The sequence below is a fragment of the Panthera tigris genome, chromosome B2, assembly GCF_018350195.1.
Source record: "Panthera tigris isolate Pti1 chromosome B2, P.tigris_Pti1_mat1.1, whole genome shotgun sequence".
Lineage (NCBI taxonomy): Eukaryota > Metazoa > Chordata > Mammalia > Carnivora > Felidae > Panthera > Panthera tigris.
Window position 1 is genome coordinate 18,642,519 of NC_056664.1, and position 23,373 is coordinate 18,665,891.

Below are 23,373 nucleotides of genomic sequence, written 5' to 3' on the forward strand. Positions count from 1 at the left end.
CACTTGCCCAGGAAAATGGCTTCAATGACAGCCCCTGCTTTTTATGATTGAGATGCCATTCCTTCAAGACAGTCTTTTGCTTTATTGTAAAGGCAACAATGTGGCCCAAGTGGATGAGAACAGAAGCCAACATACCTGTTCCTGTTTACCATCATTACACTCCTCCCAGCAATTCAGGCATGATTAGGTTCCTGGAGGTGGACCAGATCGACAGTATTTCTATCCATGTCTATTTTTTTTTTTTTTTGGTTTTGTTTTCTGGCTGATCCAAGCAAAGCCCCACAGCAGTGAAACAACTAAAACAATCTCCACCACTCCCTCCTCCCCAACAAGATGAATCTGCTGAGCTAGTCTGCTGGAAAACACAAAACAAAACAAAACAAAACAAAACAACAACAACAATGAAAAAACACAGTTGTTCATGTCAGGAACACCTAAATTAATTTCATGGAAGAGACGTGCCCTGCCAGAATGTGTAGGAATCTAAGGCATGTTTCTGAAAGGAGGCCCTGACTCTGTCATTCCTAAGTGGCCTCACATTGTGACTTGCCGGTCGTGCTCTGGAACCGTTGTCCGGAAGATGGAACTGTTTGGTGCGCGCAGAGGCCCCTGGCGAGGTCTGACTGTGAGGTCTCCCCGCGCACGCGAGGGGAGGCCGACAACCCCCAGCCGGCCTTGTTTACAGCCGGACAGAGGAAAACAGCTAGACACAAATGAGGGCTGACGGTTTCATCACGCACGATCGGTTGATCCCAGATGCAATCTGACTGCCCTGAACCGAGCGATGATCTGTGCAGTATGCAGTATTCACTTTCTTGCTGGTCTGTGCCCACCAGGCTGGCCGCGCCCCTCGGCCATGGCTTGGACTGCAAGCCGAGCTGAGCGCTGCGCTGGGGGGGGACCCCATTCCTCCCGACGACAATCACATTCTTTTAAAAACTTCCTACGTTTGGCTCGCCACTGGTTATAAATGAGTTTGTTGTTGTTCGTGTTCTCGACTCTGTCGCGGTATTATTACAATTATTATTTTTTCAAGTTGACCATGTTGCATGAAAAGGCATTTGTTGTTTTTTTGGACGAAGAGGATGTGTATTGTCCAAAACAATGTCAGATCTTACCAATTCCAGGCAGGTTTTTTTTTTTTTTTCCTTCTTTTTTTCTTTTCCCCTCTGTTCAAATCACAAAGTATTTCTTGCTTTCTTCCACAGTACGTATTCCATATTTAGGGGGATAACCTTAACAAAAAATGTTTGAAAGACCGGATTCAGCACTATTTAAGCACACACGCAAAATAAACGTGTTCCCAGAAACTGCTTGCTTTGATTTGATGTAGAGTTAGGTTATCGCAATGAAATAGCAACGTAAAGGGCGGAAAAAAAAAAAAAAGACATCAGGCCTATCTGTGTTGGTTTGGTCAAGATTTCTAAACATTCTGCTTTTCTTCAGGACTAAGTAGGTATCAGTGAGAAGCAGGAAGGTACTGATGATCAAATTTTGTTTCTCGATTTAATTTTTGAAATGCCATATACATATTTAATAGGTTGATGTGAGCTTATTAAAAATAATAAAAAGTTCCATAAATAAGCTAACTTAACCAGTGGCAAAGAATGAAGGCATTAATGTGAAATAGAAGCAAAGGATTTGTTTGCAGGAGCTGAGGAGAGAAAATCTCATCAGGAAGGAGGGCATCTGAATCGAGGTGGGGTAGTTGAAGGTGCAATTTACCCCCTTTAAAGGTGCCCATGTGTAGAGAGGAAAGCGGAAAGGAATTGGCCAAGGAGAGAACTGGGAAATCACTGCCCGTTTCCTCTCGAACATGTGTTAGTAGTAAAGAGGTCACAAAATACAATCCCTCACTTGCTAATCCCCTCCAAGAATTTATCTCTGGTGTGTACAATCAGACTTGGCCTTCCTTTTAAATATGTGAACTCGTGAAAAAAAATATCTTTGAGACCTTTTTAAACATTCGAGAGAAAGCACATCATTTCATTTGAAGCCCTTAGTAAGGAAATGAGGTCTATTAATAGGCCACATCCATCTACTTAAAAGCGTGTTTAACTGGATCTGAAAGGAGTTGAAGTCGAAGGGTTACTGAACCACGTCAAGAAGACTCCTATCTGCTGCCACTTTAGATGGAGGCTGTGAAAAAAAAAATCATACTTCACCCCCTGTCTTCCTAAATGTGGGAACAGTCTTGCAGTTCTGAACTACTGTTTGTAAAAGTTTACCGAGTTTTTAGTGCCTTTCGTCTTCTGCGTTTAATTTAAAAGTTGAGAAGGGATGTAAATTAGTGAAATGTATTGTCTCTTGTGATTCAGATGTCTCTTGTACATTTTCATACTCGACCCTAATACTACACATCTTAGGATTTCTATCAGGTTGTGATGCTATTTTTATCTTTTAAATAGAGCAATTGCACAGAATACATCACGCTACTTTGACAGCGGACGTTAAAAAGAAATATCAGAATTCCTGAAAGCAAGAAAAAAGTCTTTACAATTATTGGACTTTTCTCTAAATAAGAGTTATTATGCATTTCCTTTAAAAGAAAATCTCGAAATACTAGCAATTTTTTTTTGGTGGGGGGGATTGTGATTTTTCCCCCTGCGGGGCTCTCTTCACCACCTTTTTAGAAAAAAGATCTCTGGAGTACATGTTTTTCCTTGATTTCGTTTACAGTCACGTTAAATACATTTTGTTTTAAACCTATCGCACACTATTTGCCTTATGTTTCAAAGAGGAGATTCTCAGAAAAACAGGTCCTGCATTTGGGTTGGCTACGTGGACTATTTGCTCCTAAATCTTTAACATGCTTTTATGATACCAGGCTATTTATGCAACCTGTTGTATTACGATTTAATTGCTTTATGATATTTATAAGAATAAGGAAAGAGGTTTTTAAAAAGAAGTCAGGTTTTTTCTAAACACCGTAACACAAAATGGCAATGTTAGAAGCTCCAGGAGATCCGGTAAAAGCAATGACACAGGGCTGTAAAATGGACACGACATTTTGTTATTCTGAATCCAGTCATCAGAAACTTGATTTAATGCGTTGTCTGATACGCCACCTTTACATGTAACCGTGGCTTGCTCATTTCTACGTGCTTTATCTTTCTGGCTCTTTGGCTTAGGCTAACCTAAATTTTATAATTTAATCTGAAACTTGAGCATTTCCACCATGGATATTTTTAAAATTTAGTCTGACAGTTATCAAGGATTCATTTGGAACTTGTAGGAGTCTGAGGACTCTAATAATATTTCTGGCTATTCATTTTCATTTTTGAACATTTATTATGCATTCTCATATTAATGGCTTTCCCAGTCACGTAATGAATTCTGGTTTTCAGTGAGGTGGCATTTTATGAAATTTGTGTAAGTCCCAGGAGACTATGAAACTCTTGGCATTTCACATCATTTTGACTTTTGCTGAAATTTTGGATCAGATTTATCCCTGGTTAGATTTCAAGAAGGAATTAATTCACACGCTGGAACTTAGCGGTTTAAAACAAATATGGACACAAACAAGCACCAACGCTGAGCACGTTTTCTACAAGATCATTCTATCTCGCCGAAATGAAATGGCATCATAGCACTGTCCGAATTCCTGTCAATCCTGCAGTGCAAGCTTCTCTGTGCAAATTGGCTAGTGTCCTTAATTTGTTGAGGGCCCTTTGCATTAATTAAAAATGATAAAAACAAAGTATTTGAACGTGACCTTCATTTGGCATTTGTATTAACTTTTCTTATCCTCTTTTATTTAATTCTTCCACTTCTGTTGTTCAATTAGTGTTTGACCCCTTTAGGAGAGATGTAAATTAAATGACATTTCAATGCCATCCCATATTTAAAATCCTGTGTTAGTTGTGGATCATAAATGATGATCTTCATTCTTTAGCTAATTTATTCATTTAACAATTTCCCTCCAGAAGTTTCGGCAGAAGGCTCTGAAGCAAACTAAGCAGAAGAAATCCAAGTCGGCTGAATTTCTGATGGGTGAGCCTTGCTTGATGAGTTATTGCTCATAATTTGTGTAAGGATTAATTAACTAATTACAGACAAATGGCTGTGGGCGAAATTTTGCTCTTGCTTGTCAGGGTGCAATTTGTAATTATTTTAATCATTTATTCTTTTTTTTTTTAAGAGTTAATTTTAACCTAATTCTGTTTTGGTGACATTTGAGGATGATACACTTGAGTCTTTCCGCACAAGAATTACTGGGAGGAATTTTCTGCTTGTCATTGGAATACATTTTGCTTTAGAATGATCTTCTGACCTCCTTGTTTTGCTCTAGTTAAAGAAGATAGAGAGGCTACGGAAGGCATTGGGAACCCAGCTTTTAATGTGAGCAGTCCGGATCTCTTAGCACATCAAACTTCAGACAGGAAAGTTATTAGACGTGACACGCTGGATCGTACCCTTGCAGCTCACCAACAAAAATTCAGGCTGCTGGCCTCTGCTGAACCAAAAGGTGTGACTTCAGTCCTGATTATCTTCATACTCGCTGACAGTTGCCGTGCTTCTGATCCAACCTGGGCATCCTGGAGCCGGCATCAGGCATTCCATCCCAGCGTGTCTGCACAGGCTTCCTGAGAGGCTCTGGATGCCACGCGGAGGGCACACGTAGGATCTGTTTTGCCATTGGTATGCAGGCCATAATCTCATATGTGAAGGTTGCTGAGCAGTGAATCCAGTCCTGTCTCGGGGTGCTGAGATGGAACGGGTTCAATCTCAGGACATCACACTCTGGGGCAGATAGGGGATGAAATGCTGACACTCCCATTTATAGGATGCCATTGTGCCAGTGTGTTCGTAAACGATGCGGGCCTCTCACTCTGGGGCCTTAAGACCTCAATGGCCCCTTCCTTTGGAAAAGGACGGTTTCTCTATAGGTTGAGACATCTGTGCTAGGAGCTTCACTTAACATCTGCTAAATGCAGAAAGCATGCCTTAGTAGTTAGGATTTATCTGCAGGAATCCACATTCACCCACAGTTTCCTCCGTTTTCTGGCATAGGGCTATTTCCAATAGTTAACTATTTAAAAGATTCTGCCCAAGCAAGGGGAATGCGTACATACTTAGCATCGGGCTGATACAAGATGGCGGACTCCTAGAGAGAGAGAGAGAGAGACAGCTCTTCTTCTAAGCTTGGGCCTCTTTGCTGCCAAGAGGGAAAGATTGTTTATTCTGTACCTATCGAGAAGGAAGTCATTAAAACTTGCTGTCTTTGCTCTCGTCTTCATCCATCGAACAGGACAAAAGACATCAGAATTGAATGACCAGATAGCTTTTTGAAAGGGAGCTGTCTGAAGTAATGAAGCATGAGCTGGCACAGATGTGTTTCTCTGCTGGTCCCACTTAGCAGCCTCATCGTGATTTCCACCTGTACAGAGCAGGCAATCCAGATCCCCATGGGTTAGCACGGTATACAGAGCATTTATTGTACCAATTTTGATTCCTAAGGCTCGGGGGAAATTCTACCGGCCTCTAGATTTCTGCATTCTACGTCGTATCATGCGTGTTCTAATCAGTGAATTTGGCTTGGCTTATTCTCCTTGCATGTGTCTGTGTGCATTTCTCTGGAAGTCTGTAAAAAGTGGCTAGATGTAGGGCTATCGCTTATGAAAATAAAAGCCTCTGTTTGCAAGTGCTTAGTATCAGTTAGTCACTATGCTAAGCATTTTCTGTGCACTCTCTTCTCTCATTTTGTACTTCCTTGGGCATATTAGGATACATATCAGTTAATGCAATAGAAGCCTCAATAACAGAGGCTTAGACTGGCTCTAGTACCTTCTGTTTCATTGCTTTGGATTCCTTAAGCTTGTTCCCATCTGCATGATCCAACATGATTTGATATCAGCTCCATGTTCCAAGCTCTGGGAAGGAAGCTGAAGGTCACAGACCCAGAATTACATGTATTGTTTCTGTTTATAACCCTCTTGCTGGAAACCGGTCACCTGACAAGTCTAGTCACAGAGACCGGAAAATGTTGTTACCTGGGAGTCAAGTTTCCAGCTGCAATTGGGGGGTTCGTGAATGTATATTGTATCCAACCGGTAGAGTCTACATCCAGTGTATTTTATTACTCTCCTCATTTTATAGACGAGGAAATCTAGGTTTTAACTTGACTGAAGTAAGAAAGAGAATAAATGGTGGAATAAGGGATTTAAGCCAAGTCTTGTTTGACTCCGTGATCTCCACATCTCACCCCACTGCCATATACCTTCCCTCTCTTTTTTTTATGGGACATGCCACAGGGCATTGTGCAGGAAGATCAAGACAACATCTTGAGAGGTTGCTGACATATTCAGAAGGGAGACTCTAGAGCTGGGTCAGACATTCAAGATCAGCGACCTCCCAAGCTGGCAAAGAAAATTCTGGCAGAGCGACAGATGTTCAGCAGCATGAAGGAGACTTAGGGACCCATGGTATTCGTCTGGCTTCTTCTTGTTCAACCCTGGACTCTGAAGGAAAACTTCTGGTACCTTCAGCGCAAAGATTTTTTTTTAGGTCTTTGGTTCCTGTGGTGGGAAATTAGTCTTTCTTATGGAGTTAGGGTGTTTCACCGCAAGAGAGAGGTGTGTCCCTTAGCACAAATGAAGGCTGGAGCAGGCTTTTGTTTTGTTTTGTTTTGTTTTACAAATTTATATTCAACAGAGGTGTTCAGGTTTTTTCAGTAGGAATTCTTATTCTCCGTGATCCCAGAAGACTAGAAGCCTACGTGGAAACCTTGAATTTTAAGTTTTTTGATGAATATTCAGAGGTGGAGTACCAACTTGATGGCTTGGCTGTTAGAAGCTGAATAAAGCCAGTCATGGAGAATAATTACATTTATGGTACAGTAAGTGTTGGTGAGAGAGGATAGGATGAGGTCTATGAAAAGGATGACATTTGTGATAAGTGTTGGGGCAGAAGTAATTATGGGTAAGTGTTATAAAGTAGAAATATAATGCGAGCCACACACATAACCTTACATTTTCTAATAGTTCACATTAATGAAAAGAAACTAGTGAACTACTTTTAATAATACATTTTATTTAAAACAGTAGCTACAAATATCTACAAATATTATTATTTCAAGTTATAATCAATATAAACATTTAAAGATACTTCACTTTTTGGGGGGGTATGAAGTCTTTGAAATCTGTGTGTGTTTTACATTGACAACAAATCCAACGTGGGCTAGCCTTATTTCAAGTACTCCATAGGTGTATGTGGCTGGTGTCTCGTACTAAGCAATGTGATTGTAGCTAACTACTTCTGGAAGTTTAGCTGTGCAAATCTGCATGGTAGATTTTCAAGAACTCTTAGAGAGCTGTAACATCCCAACACCCCAAATGCCGCTTAACCAATATTGACCCACAATATAATATTCCCAACATGGTCTCAATTGTACTTGTTGTTTCTAATATCAGTTCTATGATATTAAAGAAGTCTGAACACAAAGGGTATTCCCGGACATAGGCTGAGTGAGTTCTGCGTGCCAGGAAATAGTAGCTTCTCCATGATTTTAAAGAAGGCCTATACCAAAGGCCAACTTCCTTGATGCTGGTTTTGTATGTAGGAGTTTCCACGAGAAGAGTATAATTGCTTAGGTAAACATATATTGCTTTATCACTTTTACATATGCCTAAAAATGGAATTTATGTTCCTCTGTTAGTGTTTATCAACCCTGGCTATATATGAGAATTATCTAGAAGTGAGAGACTCTTTGGCAGTCATAACCTTCAGGATGGTTGTTGGGTAGGTCTACATTCCAAGTTTTCTACAAAGCATTTTGATGGACAGCGTGGGTTGAGACCTGCCACTATGGGCCTCTTTCCATATCTGGGAGATAGAAGGTAGTAATTGTCATGAGTGACAGTTAGTTGGCCTGGTTCTGGAAGATGGAAGGAGAGAGGAAATTTTGTGACTCAAAGGTAGAGAGAGCAGAGTGGAAGGAACAAAAAGAAGAAATTTTAGATGGAAAATCCAGAAATGATTTATTATCATCCTGACACAATCAGCCAGACATTACATAGGTAAGGGTTATACCATCTGTCTTCTGGAACATGGTCAACATTTAGAAAAAAAATTATTTGCAGGGTGCTCAGTCTGGTAAGCGTCTGACTCTGAGTTTTGGCTCAGATCATGATCTCACAGTTTCATGAGTTCAAGCTCTGTGTCAGGCTCTGCTCTGACAGCAGGGAGCCTGCTTGGGATTCTCTTTCTCCTTTCTCTCTGCCCCTCGCCTGCTCATGCTGTCTCTGGCTCTCTCAAAAATAAATAAATAAATCAATAATTTTAAAAATTAAAAAAAGAAAGAAACAAATTATTTGCTACATCTCTATTCAAACCCACCCTGTTTGCCTGCCTTTGAGAGACCCTCCAAAAAAAGATTCAATTGCGAATGAAATGTACAATTTTACGGTCGGTGAAGGAAGAAGAAATATGTGATTTTAGAAACTTGAGATATTATAGAACACAGTGTTTCTTGTTAATATTAAAAAAAGAAAATTTTACATGATCTACCCATGTGATTACTTAGGCAAGAAGGTAATTAGATATTTCCCCCACGGTATTATTACAATGAGCATAAATTATCATCCCATAAGTAAATATCAGTATATTTCCACCTTTTAGATGCTTAACAAAAAAGCATTAGTAAGAATTATGGGATTTTTTTTGGTCACATGTCCTCTGTTCCATCATGCCCAGAACTTGTGCTTTGTGTGTGTGGACTGCTTTTCCAATCCCAGCTCATCCTCTCTGCTCATTGCCAGCTATGCACTGATCTGATGATGATGAGCCCGTGGAAATTCAGAATTATAGTACTTGCAAAGGGGGCACCTGGGTGGCCCAGTTGGTTTAGTGTCCAACCCTTGATTTCAACTCAGGTCATGATCTCAGGTAGTGGGATCGAGCCCCACATTGGGCTCTGTGCTGACATTGTGGAGCCTGCTTGGGATTCTTTATCTCTCTCCCTCTCTGCCCCTTGACCACCCCCCTAAATAGTCATTGAAGAGTGAGAGTGGCAGAGAACCACTCAGTGTGTGTGTGTGTGTGTGTGTGTGTGTGTGTGTGTGTGTAGAATCCCAGTTTAGCTGATTCAAGTATGTTCAGTCTAGGACTCAGTGCATGTCTGAGGATTTGTGGTTTAAAGGAGCCCAAAATGAACATAGCTTTTAGTGACAAAACTGATACAGAAGTTTAGGTTTTCTGATAGGTCAGTGATTTGGTCAATATCTTAGCAGTTGGACAGAAATGCCATTTTTTAAAAACCTAGTTTCCTTTAAATATTGGGTGGAAATTTAAAAAATACTTTCTAGCCATCAGATTAAAGAGTTATACTCTATCAATGAAATTCCATATTAAATTCAAACGTTGCTAAGCTTTTCTTAGCTGCCATTTGGCCAGCTCATTTATTGCATTTCCATTTAAGAAAAAAGTAAGATGACTCCTAGGAAAGGGTTAATTCCAAGTAAGAGACAGTCAGGCACACAAGCTTGATGTCATGCCAACAGCTCAGGACCAGAGAGGAAGGGAAATTTTTTTTTTTTTTATTTGACTTTATCTTTTATTTTTTAAAATTTACGTCCAAATTAGTTAGTATATAGTGAAGCAATGATTTCAGTAGATTCCTTAATGCCCCTTCCCCATTTAGCCCATCCCCCTTCCCACAACCCCTCCAGCAATCCTCAGTTTGTTCTCCATATTTATGAGTCTCTTCTGTTGTCCCCCTCCCTGTTTTTATATTTTTGTTTCCCTTCCCTTATGTTCATCTGTTTTGTCTCTTAAAGTCCTCATATGAGTAAATCATATGATTTTTGTCTTTCTCTGACTGACTAATTTCACTTAGCATAATACCCTCCAGTTCTATCCACGTAGTTGCAAATGGCAAGATTTCATTCTTTTTGATTGCTGAGTAATACTCCATTGTATATATAAACCACATCTTCTTTATCCATTCATCCATCTATGGATATTCGGGTTCTTTCCATACTTTGGCTATTGTTGATAGTGCTGCTATAAACATGGGGGTGCATGTGTCCCTTCAAAACAGCACACCTGTATCCCTTGGATAAATGCCTAGTAGTGCAATTGCTGGGTCCTAGGGTAGTTCTATTTTTAGTTTTTTGAGGAACCTCCATACTGTTTTCCAGAGTGGCTGCACCAGCTTGCATTCCCACCAACGATGCAAAAGAGATTCTCTTTCTCTGCACCCTCGCCAACATCTGTTGTTGCCTGAGTTGTTAATGTTGCCATTCCGGCAACTGTCTCATTGTGGTTTTGATTTGTGTTTCCCTGATGATGAGTGATGTTGAGCATTTTTTCATGTGTCAGTTGGCCATCTGGATGTCTTCTTTGGAGAAGTGTCTATTCATGTCTTTTGCCCATTTCTTCACTGGATTATTTGTTTTTTGGGTGTTGAGTTTGATAAGTTCTTTGTACATTTTGGATACCAACTCTTTATCTGATATGTCATTTGCAAATATCTTCTCCCATTCTGTCAGTTGCCTTTTAGTTTTGCTGATTGTTTCCTTCGCTGTGCAGAAGATTTTTATTTTGATGAGGTCCCAGTAGTTCATTTTTGCTTTTGTTTCCCTTGCCTCCAGAGACGTGTTGAGTAAGAAACTGCTGCGGGCAAGATCCAAGAGGTTTTTGCCTGCTTTCTCCTCGAGGATTTTGATGGCTTCCTGTCTTACATTGAGGTCTTTCATCTACTTTGAGTTTATTTTTGTGTATGGTATAAGAAACTGGTCCAGGTTCATTCTTCTGCATGTCGCTGTCCAGTTTTCCCAGCACCACTTGCTGAAGAGACTGTCCTTATTCCATTGGATATCCTTTCCTGCTTTGTCAAAGGTTAGTTGCCCATACGTTTGTGGGTCCATTTCTGGGTTCTCTATTCTACACCATTGATCTGAGTGTCTGTTCTTCTGCCAGTACCATAATGTCTTGATGGTTACAGCTTTGTAGTATAAGTCTGGGATTGTGACGCCTCCTGCTTTGGTTTTCTTTTTCAAGATTGCTTTGGCTATTTGGGGTCTTTTCTGGTTCCATACAAATTTTAGGATTATTTGTTCTAGCTCTGTGAAGAATGCTGGTGTTACTTTGATAGGGATTGTGTTGAATATGTAGATTGCTTTGGGTAGTATCAACATTTTAACAATATTTGTTCTTTCTATCCAGGAACATGGAATCTTTTTCCATTTCTTTGTGTCTTCTTCAATTTATTTCACCAGCTTTCTATAGTTTTCGGTGTATAGATTTTTCACCTCTTTGGTTAGATTTATTCCTAGGTGTTTTGTGGTTTTTGGTGCAACTGTAAATGGGATCGATTCCTTGATTTCTCTTTCTGTCACTTCATTGTTGGTGTACAGGAATGCAACCAATTTCTGTGCATTGATTTTATATCCTGCAACTTTGCTGAATTCATGAATCAGTTCTAGCAGTTTTTTGGTGGAATCTTTTGGGTTTTCCATACAGAGTATCATGTCATCTGCGAAGAGTGAAAGTTTGACCTTCTCCTGGCTGATTTGGATGTCTTTTATTTCTTTGTGTTGTCTGATTGCAGAGGCTAAGACTTCCAATACTATGTTGAATAACAGTGGTGAGAGTGGAAATCCCTGTCTTAGCGTTGGGTCGCTTGTATATGGCTTTTATCATCTCGAGGTATGATCCTTCTATCCCTACTTTCTTGAGGGTTTTTATCAAGAAAGGATGCTGTATTTTGTCAAATGTTTTCTCTGCATCTATTGAGAGGATCAGATGGTTCTTGTCCTTTCTTTTATTGATGTGATGAATCACGTTAACTGTTTTGCAGATATTGAACTAGCCCTGCATCCCAGGTATAAACCCCACTTGGTTGTGGTGAATAATTTTTAATGTATTGTTGGATCCGGTTGGCTAATATCTTGTTGAGGATTTTTGCATCCATGTTCATCAGGGAAATTGGTCTATAGTTTTCCTTTTTAGTGGGGTCTCTGTCTGGTTTTGGAATCAGGGTAATGCTGGCTTCATAGAAAGAGCTTGGAAGTTTTCCTTCCATTTCTATTTTTTGGAACAGTTTCAACTCTTCCTTAAATGTTTGGTAGAATTCCCCTGGAAATCCATCTGGCCCTGGACTCTTGTTTTTTGGCAGATTTTTGATTACTAATTCGATTTCCTTACTGGTTATGGGTCTGTTCAAATTTTCTACTTCTTCCTTTTTCAGTTTTGGTAGTGAATATGTTTCTATGAATTTGTCCATTTCTTCCAGACTGCCCATTTTGTTGGCATATAATTGCTCATAATATTCTCTTATTATTGTTTTTATTTCTGTTGTGTTGGTTGTGATGTTTCCTCTTTCATTCTTGATTTTACTTCTTTGGGTCCTTTCCTTTTTCTTCTTGATCAAACTGGCTAGTGGTTTATCGATTTTGTTAATTCTTTCAAAGAACCAGCTTCTGGCTGGGTTCATTGATCTGTTCTACTGTTTTTGTGGTTTCGATAGCATTAATTTCTGCTTTAATCTTTATTTCCTGTCTTCTGCTGGTTTGGGGTTTTATTTGCTGTTCTTTTCCCAGCTCCTTAAGGCGTAAGGTTAGGTTGTGTATCTGAGATATTTCTTCCTTCTTTAGGAAGGCCTGGATTGCTAGATACTTTCCTCTTATGATTGCCTTTGCTGTGTCCCAGAGGTTTTGGGTTGTGGTGCTATCATTTTCATTGACTTCCATATACTTTTTAATTTCTTCTTTAACAGCTTGGTTAGCTCCTTCATTCTTTAGTAGGATGTTCTTCAGTTTCCATGTATTTGTTACCTTTCCAAATTCTTTCTTGCGGTTGATTTCAAGTTTCATAGCATTGTGGTCTGAAAATATACACAGTATGATCTTGATCTTTTTGTACTTACTTAAGGATGATTTGTGTCCCAGTATATGGTCTATTATGGAGAACGTTCCATGTGCACTGGGGAAGAATACATATTCTGCTGCTTTAGGATGAAATGTTCTGAATATATCTGTTAAGTCCATCTGGTCCAATGTGTCATTCAAAGCCATTGTTTCCTTGTTGATTTTTGGATTAGATGGTCTGTCCATTGCTGTGAGTGGGGTGTGGAAATTTTGATTACAGTAGTGTTTGCCAATCATCTTGTCTCATGATCTAATCCCCAGGCATTTCTTCCTGGTTTTTTGGGAGAGGGTCTTGGAATAAGAACTGAGATCTCTGTCAGTTGTTGAAGAACCACAATGGTTCTACCTGCTAACTTGTGTAATGTGGAGGAGTACCTTGTGGGCAAAGACTATGTATATCCCTTCACTTGACATTGCCAATGGCACATGGATGGATGGAGGCACGAGTCTAAGGTCTGATCAGAACAAGAGAAGATGTTGGAGAGAATGTACCATAGCCTAGAATGGGTACCAGCAAATATTAGCATTGGAGGCAACAGTGGTCACTGGAGGTGGCCCCAACGGCAGCTCTGGAATTGACAACAAGTGGTTTTCCTGTGGCTTCATAGAATGGAGGCGCCACCATTGATTCCATGATAAGAATGGTTTGAAAAACTCCTCTGTTGGTAGAAAAACCTTTACATAGGCAGCAGCAAAGCAGAAGGTGGAGTGGTAGAGAAAGAAAATGGCAAATGTTCGTTTTAAAAAAAATTTTTTTTTAACGTTTATTTATTTTTGAGACAGAGAGAGACAGAGCATGAACAGGGGAGGAGCAGAGAGAGAGGGAGACACAGAATCTGAAACAGGCTCCGGGCTCTGAGCTGTCAGCACAGAGCCCGACGCGGGGCTCGAACTCACGGACCGTGAGATCATGACCTGAGCTGAAGTCGGACGCTTAACCGACCGAGCCACCCAGGCGCCCCGAAAATGGCAAATGTTCTAAAGACACTAAGGGAAATTAGTTTGGGCATATATGATCTAAGGCCTTAGATCCTTCCAGCAGAGATGAGGGGTAATTTGAAATAAGGGTAGGAGATCCATAATAGTTGTGCCTGAGCCAAAGAAATCATGGATTATGGTTATAAATGTGACTCTAAATCTAATTTCAGATTGGTGTAGCCATTAAAGTTACACATGCACAAAAATTTGTAATAAAAATAACTTGTAGTGCACATGTAAAGTGCATAATTCAAATGGTCTGAGCAAATATGTGATGAGAATTGTTTCTCCCCATAGTGCACATAGCCTAGGTTATTTTAGAAGTCATGTTGTATAAAACTGTTTACATCACTCTCACTTGTGGCTATTTTCCCCTTAAGATGGGAAACAAGTGTTATATGAAATTTATAGAACATTTAAATTTTTTAAATGTTTATTTATTTTTGAGAGAGAGAGAGACAGAGTGTGAGTGGGGTTGGGGTAGAGAGAGAGGGAGACACAGAATCCGAAGCAGGTTCCAGGCTCCAAGCTGTCAGCACAGAGTCCGACTCGGGGCTCGAACTCACAAACTGTGAGATCACGACCTGAGCTGAAGACGGATGCTCAACCGACTGAGCTACCCAGGCACCCCTAAATTTATAGAACATTAAAAAATATATATTGTTTTTGCTTTAAGACATTTCAACTGTTATTAAGATGAAGGAAATAGACAGGCAAATCATTTGCTTTAGGTTTATTGAACTGACCTGGATTTGTGTCTGTAGACCCCATTTGGCTCCTAAGTGAGTTGAATCTCCTTAATTGACCTCAAAGGCTAAAAATAAACACTCAGGAATGTATCTTTCTTTCTGAAATGAAGAAATATTTTATGGAGATACATGAAAGATAAAATATTTAGTCAGTTTATACAAATCAACACACATCAATTTAAGTTTACTTTCCTTTTTTTTTTTTTTTTTAATGGAGTAAGAGTTCTAGAACAACATTCAGTTTGGGAAAGAGCATTTTAATCAGATATTTGAGTTTTGAGAATTTCAATAGAATAAGAAAAGTTTCATTTATTGTCCTCTCAGAAAGAACTGCCTGCTTACAGTTAATCAGACAGATTTGCCCAGGAAATTAGGAGACCGTCTATTTGTGTTATCTTTTCCTGTTTCTGTTAATGCTAAAATTGAAACCATTGGTAACACTTTTTACCAACCATTCAGCACAATTATTTTCTGTGTTGTCTTCAAGTTGATGTTAGCAAAACCCCCTAATGGATAACTGTGTTCGTAAGATAATATTTTATAAAATCGTTCGTACATCGTTGGTTGGAGTAAGAATTCTTTTAAGAATGATTTTAACATTGAGAGATGTTGCGTTGCTACTCTGGTTCATGGATGAAAAATGGGCTCACACATTTCAACCACTGGATCTATTTATACGCCAGTGAAATTTATACAGCTTTAACATAAAAATGTGAACATAAGAATGTATACGAGGGTGGAAAGGATGGTTAAGAATCTTAGAATTGTGGAAATGCTAGACCGGAAATCACAAAGCTGGTATTGCAGAAGTCCAAGTCTTTTCCTAATATAAACAGCTGCACAGTAAAAGGACAGAACAAAATGTGACAGAACAATGTTTTCTGCCACATTAGCGATGCGATCATCGTCTTAGCAGCTGGACGTGTTACTGGATTGTTTACCCACATCCTCTGAAATAGATGGTGAAATTTTAAAAGACACAACTTCCTATCAGAATAAGAAGTTACACCATACCAATGCAGTTTCATATACATTCAAACTTTGCAAGCCATGATGTTGACTAGAGTCAATGGTTGCATTTCCATTTTAAGAACAATTTTGTTAGAAAAGTTGTTTGTGACCTTAGTATTTTATGCTCTTAAATATAAATAAGTCCTTCATCTCCAAATAACTCCATTTAGTTTCTTTCAGATCACTTTTGTTTTCTATTAGAGAGAATTTAACAGCAAATTGACCAAAAACCTTATTTAAAAAAAAACCCAGGGGAAGTCCTGAACCCTTTGCTTTAGGAGATAAAGTGTACTTGTCTATAAATTTCCAGAGTTTTCAGAGAAAGGATTATTAATTAAGATTATTTAAACTAAATCTAATAATCCATGGTATTGATTGCTTCCATATTGAAATGTGCTGCACTGTGATGAAAACATTACTACCTGGGCAGACTGGGTGGCTCAGTCATTAAGGTTCCGACTTCAGCTTAGGTTATGATCTCAGAGTTTGTGAGCTCGAGCCCTGCATGGGGCTCTGTGCTGACAGCCTGGAGCCTGCTTTAGATTCTGTGTCTCCCTCTCTCTCTACTTCTTGCCTGCTCACACTCTGTCTGTCTCTCTCTCAAAAATAAATAAACATCAAAAAAAATTAAGAAAACATTACTACCTAAATGAAGTCTTAAACATAGTGCATAAATACAAGTAACCTTAGATCCATGAGGAAGACGTATTATTAAATGAATGATGGCGCAATAAAAAAGGTTAGGGTGGGGCTCTTGGGTGGCTCAGTGAGTTGAGCGTCCCACTCTTGATTTCGGCACAGGTCATGATCCCTGGGTCGTGGGAACGAGCTTCGTGTTAGGCTCTGCACTGACAATGCAAGCCTGCCTGGCATTCTTTCTCTGCCTCTGCCCCCCTCCCCTCTCCCCTGCTCACTTTCTCTCTCCCTATCTCTCTCTCTTAAAAAAGAAAAAAAGATTAGAGGGTGATTGATGTTTAATTTCAGGTAGGTCCTAATTTGAAAGGCAATATTGCACGCTATATACATCAATTTATTTACATGTAGAATCATGCTGCCAGGCTTCAAGCTAGGAAAAAAAAAAAAAAGGAAATCCACCTTGATATTTTTGGAAGGACTTTGAAACATGTGTAAAAAAAAATAGTATATTTATACTTCACCTTTGAATTATCGCCATTACTTAAGTAATGGAAAGATCTTCCAGTTTAGGAGCTAGCTACTTAGGGACACACTCTACCGCTGCGGATTTGAGGTCCAGGGGAGCACAGGATGCATTAATGCCTCGAGGTGCTTTGGGATAATGCCTTGCAGGAATTATGCACTCAACGGCACTATGGTGGTTTGAAAGTTAAGATGCCTCATAATCTACCACGAGGGAGGGCCTTCGGGGAAGAAAGAATATGGCTCAATTAATTAGTACTTGTTAGCAAACTTCTACTGTTACCCTATTTAGATTTTCAAATCACTGATATCTCAAATACCCACAAGATGTGGAAAGGAAGTAAGAATAAGCAGTTGAGAAGGCGAATTTGCCCAACAGGGCACCCGTTCTGGAATACAGGGTTAGTGGTCAAGTAATTGGCACAGGCTAGCTTTTCTGTAAAGATGAAAAAAGAACTATTATCCATTTGCTGTTTTTAACCCGGCTGTTAAAGAAATTCATGCCTTTCAGTTTGAATTTCTGAGTAAGACGAATACTCTTGATGACGACCAACGGACTCCTATGCAAAATCTAATATAAATAATTTAATTTTTGAGAGCGCTCTGGAGCTTTTCTGGGTGTTCCTTTTCTTAAAAAAATTTTTGTTTTAATGTTTATTCGTTGAGAGTGACAAAGAGACAAAGTGTGTGGGGGGGAGGGGCAGAGAGAAAGGGAGACCCAGAATCTGAAGCACGCTCCAGGCTCGGTGCTATCAGCACAGAGCTCGATGTGGGGCTCGAACCCACAAACCATGAGGTCATGACCTGAGCTGAAGTTGGATGCTTAACCCACTGAGCCACCCAGGTGCCCCTGGGTGTTGCTTTTCTATTCTCATTTTGTCTTCTAAGTGCCTATTGTTGGTATTTAGAAAAGTTAATGATTCTTAACGATTACCTGGTTATTTTCAAGCTATTGTGTCAATAATATCTCCTTTGTTCTAAAAGTTTTTTTGTTACATCTCTTATGTTTTCATGGTAGGGAAGCATATCATCTTCAAATAATATTTGCATAAGATATAATGATTTTCAATAGTTTGAGCTCATCTATTGTTCTAACTGCTTTGGTCAAGATTTCTAAGAGAGTGCTGAATAATAGTATTGATAGTGAACATCTAAATCGTACTTTGAGTTCTTGTCATTAACTTTTATTTTTGGATGTTTATTTGGGTTGTGTTGTTCTGTTTAAATATTTAGCATAATACTATGCTTTATCACAGTAAGATGTATTCTTGTATCTTTAGTTGCCTTTAAGTTAAATGTAAAATATGTTTGGGGTGCCTGTGTGACTGTTGATTAAGTATCTGACTCTTTTTTATATTTTAAATTTTTTTTAAGTTTATTCTTCAGAGAGAGAGAGAGAGAGACAGAGTGCGAGCAGGGAGCGAGAGGGGGAGACACAGAATCCAAAGCAGGCTCCAGGCTCTGAGCTGTCAGCACAGGGCCCGATGGGGGGCTTGAAATAACGAACCGCGAGATCATGACCTGAGCCGAAGTCGGACACTCAACGGACTGAGCCACCCAGGCGCCCCAAGCATCTGACTCTTGATCTCAACTCAGGCATTGATCTCAGCCCAGGCATTGATCTCAGCCCCACGTTGGGCTCTGTGCTGGGCATGAACCCTATTTAAAAAAATATATATATATATACACACATATATTTTATATTTTATTATATTATTCATTATATACATAATATATATTATAATATTGTATTTATATATTACAATATTAGATGTTATATATTTACTTATATTCATTATTTATATTATATATATTACAAACATAATATATATGTGTGTGTGTATATACATACACACACACATATATATGTATATATATATAAAATGTTTGTAAATCAACCTTATAAAACAGTATTTGGATTGATTTAGTATGGTAAGGCATGTATAAGTTTGACATAGTTTTCACTTTCTATATTCTATTACAGCCCCTGATTTCCACATATGTATATGTAAACTGGCATTGTGGACATTTAAACCTGAGTTCTTCATACTGGATTTTCAAAGAGGGGAAAATAGGAAGGTTTCCCAAATGTATTCATAAAGTGCATAGCAATTCAGTTTCATTATACTTACATAGCCTTCATGCCTTTAAAAGGAATAGTGTTCGGGAGAATATCCTAGTTTGTAAAATTTTGGTGCATGGCTAGCATCATAGAATGTAAACCGTTTAGTTAGTGATTTAGTTTGCATGCAGTTCTCCTATTTTTATTTCACTGACAGTATATCACAGAAAACATGATGGTTGGTGATAAAAGGCTGAGCTGAAACAGGTGGATTCACAGGAAAAGGACAAGAATGGAGTCGATAAAAACCTCCCAAGGAACAGATAGATGCCTTCAGATTTTCTTCCTCGGGAGCTAATGGAGCTGATTTGAAAGGAAGTGATTGCCTCGTTGAGCCAAGACACTGCCATGATTCACGCTAACCTTCCTCTGGTGGGCAATTTCGTTCTCGCTCTTACAGCCCCCAAGGAACTGCATGGGTGCACACTGGAGTATTTCCTGACCAAAGTTCATGTACACTGTAATTTAAGTAAAAGCCCTGATTACATTCTGTGCTGCTCTGAGTTAAATGATAGGAAAACCTGATATGTGTGGAAGGGCAGAGGCAAGTACATGTGTTCTCCACCCCCAGTTCAGTAAAAAAAATAGCACAAGAAATGAATCAACTGAGGCTGATTCTAAACATTGAATGGCTAATTCTAGGAAGTTGGAAACAACAACAGAGTACCAAGAGTACCTGTAAGACCAGTGTCCTGCTTTATTAATTTATGTATCACATCCAATTGCTTCAATGCATCCTGTAAGATATATATTTACACGTGGGGCTGTCAGATTATTCATCTGAATATAACAAACAGTTAAATGCCAGCGAAATTAGAATCTGTTGTATGTATGTTGCTAGATGCCCTACTTTGAATTTCTCAGTGGGTCTATTAATTTTCCTGTGAGATGATTTTAGATATATCCAAATGCATATTCTGAATGACTAGGGCACTTTCAGAAATTTATCTTATTAGCAACCTACCTTCTGGTAATTTACACCCTATTCAAAAGCCATCCCACTTTATTATAGCCTCACACTATCCAATGAAACTTGAGCAAAGGAGCTAGTAGTGTTAGGAGGAAGTCTGTTGTTTCCGAATGTATCATAGGTTTGCTGTGCCTTACTGTCTTAGACTACTGGATTTAGCCTACTGTATTCAGGTTAGTGGTTTATCAGGGCAAGACATAACCGTAAAGAGGAGGAATTGTTCTGCCATTTAAGTGTAGGTTCTTATCTGACTCATAGGCTGATTTATTGTATAGCAAGAACTTGGCAAAATCATAAGACATTATAAATAATAGGTTATAAGTATTGCAGTATGGCTTCACTATCTCTATAGTCTTGAGAATATAGTGATTTGATCTTGAGTGTAATTCTTAGTGTGAAACAAAGGCATATGCAAAACACGTGACCCTTACTTGTCCTTGAGTTGCGTCATCATCCTTATCTGGCTCTCATTTTTTCCCACGACACTTATCACCACCAAAAAAACCCCCCACAAAACTTATAAAATATACATATTTGTTTGCCTTGATTCTTCCACTCCCAGAATGTAAGCTCTGGGAGGGGAAGGATATTTGAGCATTTTACTTTACTGACATATTCACATAAAAAGCACTCAATAAATACTGGTCGAATGAATAGATAGGAAACATCATACCAGCAGAAAGTGCAAAAACATAATAATCATTTGAACAAAAACATGAGTTAAACTCCATTCTGGGACTAGTGAGGAAGTCTGGACGCCATTACTTACTTTACGATATTGTAACTTCAGGGGACTGAGCAAAATCGAACAGCATCTGCTAACGAAACATGCTTCTCATGTCTTTACGCTCTTTGCATCTTTTTGCCTTTGCCCATGCTTCCCCTTCCATGAAAAATTCCTTTCCCCGGTAGTTTTAGATTTGGCTAATTCCTGATCACATTTTGAAACTTAACGTCAGGTAGCAGTTTCTCCGGGAGTCTTCTCTAAGTCCCCAGTATTATGGGTTAGATGTTCCTGCTATGTGCTAGAACAGAACTCCTTTACCACAGTATTAAATCTTACCAGATTGCATAGTTTCCCTTCCTTGTTCTCTGAGCTCATTGTGCTCTGAAGGCAGAGGCCATGGTGCTTTGTTTGTTCCTTGTTAAAATCCACAAACATAATATTTTGTTCCTAGAGAGCACTTAGTTAAAGAGCAAAGGGAAGAGGGATCTTGGAGGAAAAGATAGAGGGGGTGGGGAATAGAAAGGAAGAGACGAATAAAGAGTGGGAAAAAAGTTGTTCAGTTACTCAAGACAAATCATCTCAGACAGGGAAGACTTTGCAGTAGGTTTCCGAGAAGGGTTGATTTAACAAATGAATTCAGATGTTATGAGTACCTCTGTGTGCCAGGCACACTTCTAGACCCCGAGGGGGCTGCAGTAAACAAAGAGATAATGTCATTGTCCCCATGGAACAATTTTATTTTAGGTTAGTCTGAAAACATGTTTTTTAGGTTTTGATTTTTTTTTTTTAGTAAGGGAGACAGACAATAAACAAGCATAATATTATATATCAAGTATAATATATGTTATATATTATATTGTATATGTAACACAATGTACAACATGATGTAAAATATAGTGGAAAATACACAAATTGTAAAAATATATGAATTATACAACATACATGAATTTTATAAAGACATATGAATTAAGATATATGAATTACATAAAAAATGAATTATATAAATATATGAAATAGAAATAATGAATTCTATAAAATATATAAAATACATGAAATATATATTCATAAAATATATGAATTATATAAAATATAAGAAAAAATATGTGAATTATATAAAATATATGAAATACAAAAAATATATGAGTTACATAAAATATGTGGATTATATGAAGGTATATGAATTATATAAAAATATATGAAGTTATGAAATATACAAAAATATACGAATTACATAAATTATATGAACTACATAATGATATAGAAATTATATAAAGATATGAATTATATAAACTATATGAATTCCATAAAATTAATATAACAAGATAACATAAGATAAGAAAGATAAGATAAGCTAAACTTTGGGGATGCTAAAAGGGAACCCGCGGATTGCCTGTCTTACTTTGTAAAGATTCCTTATTAGCGTTTACCTGTCCTCTCCCAGAATGCAGAGCACAACATAAATCACTCCAGGCATGGCATTTATAACTTACATGTGTGCCTCTGCCCAGAATGAATGTGGGAGGAACGATTTGCATAGATGTCAAAACCATACGTGGACCTTTGAGGGGCCCACCTCCCAGGGGCTTGCGGAAGCACCCAGCCTTGAGGGGACACTCGAGGGGGGGCGGCTGGAGTCTCCCAGCAATCCCAGGGGGCAGGCCCCCTTGCACAGCTGGGCGGGACCCTCATTTCTCCACTGACAGCAGGGATTGAAAAATGGTTACGAACCAAATAAATTTGGCTAATACATTTGGTTACAAAGCAAATCAACTTCTCCAGACTTCTGGTTAAAAATGACTTCCCTCTGTTTCTTTCTCCAAGGTCTTGATTCTCTCGGTGTTATTTACTAAGTCGTTTCAGGAGACAAAGAATTGAGTTTTGTACTTGTTGGGGGGAGATTGCAGGATCTGGGCACCGATTGTTGACGGCTGTCGCTTCCGTTAATAGTAAGAAATAGACCACCCCTTGCGCTTTCATATAGGCGAGTTATTTTGCGAGCATATTGAAGACTGAGCTTAGGGTACCACAGTGCTTTGTAGTAGAGGGGGAAAAAAACCAAAAACAATCACAGTGAATGAGGGAGAACGGCTGTGTTATTGCAGTACACAAGACTTTGATTACATACTGCCAAGATTCATACCAGCCTAGTGGTTGTTGACAGATAAAGTAACAAAAATGAAACTCATTTATTTATTTTTTTCCTTTATTGAGACCTCAAGGAAAAGCAGATTTTCAGTTCTTGTACTTACTACGTTGATGGAACAGAGACTGACAGCAAAAATGTGCCAGTCCAGAAATATAAATTAAACCTCGGTTCATATCAAAATTCCATTTAGTCTTGGAAAAGGAAACGCTGGTTGGATTATTTTTGATCCTAAATCAAATATACTGTGGAGTATCACCGTGTGCCTAGTATATGTTAACCCTTTCCTGTGAACAATACTTTCAAAAGTACTATTGTTTTCAGACTACGATGCTTTATTTCTTGGACAGTGTTGGAGGCAACTTGAATTATCGTCAGAGTAGGTTATATTTTACTGAGTTCAAATTACTAGCAACGGACATGTACATTTCAGTCTGCAGGAAGTATGAAACTAGATTTGGAAAATTGATAACAGGCCCTTTTCTCTCTTACAAAGTCATATTCGATGCTGCAGGTTGATTATCGAGATAAGGACAAAGGTAAGTGGGAAACATAAAGTGAGAGTTTTTGGTTAGTTTGTTGAGAGCATTCATGTGTTTTGACCAAATTTCTGACTGCATCATTGGTACCTTCCCTTCATGTAACT

The 23,373-nt window shown here is 38.7% G+C and overlaps 1 protein-coding gene across 1 annotated transcript in view; it reads left to right on the top strand.

Moving 5' to 3' along the window:
* LOC102949347 overlaps positions 1-23,373 on the top strand; it is a 247,426-nt gene that overhangs the window by 2,035 nt on the left and 222,018 nt on the right. The window contains exons 2-3 of the mRNA XM_042987577.1: positions 3,927-3,993; positions 4,292-4,468. Coding sequence (XP_042843511.1) covers positions 3,927-3,993; positions 4,292-4,468 — 244 coding nt within the window. The remainder of the gene's footprint in view (positions 1-3,926; positions 3,994-4,291; positions 4,469-23,373) is intronic.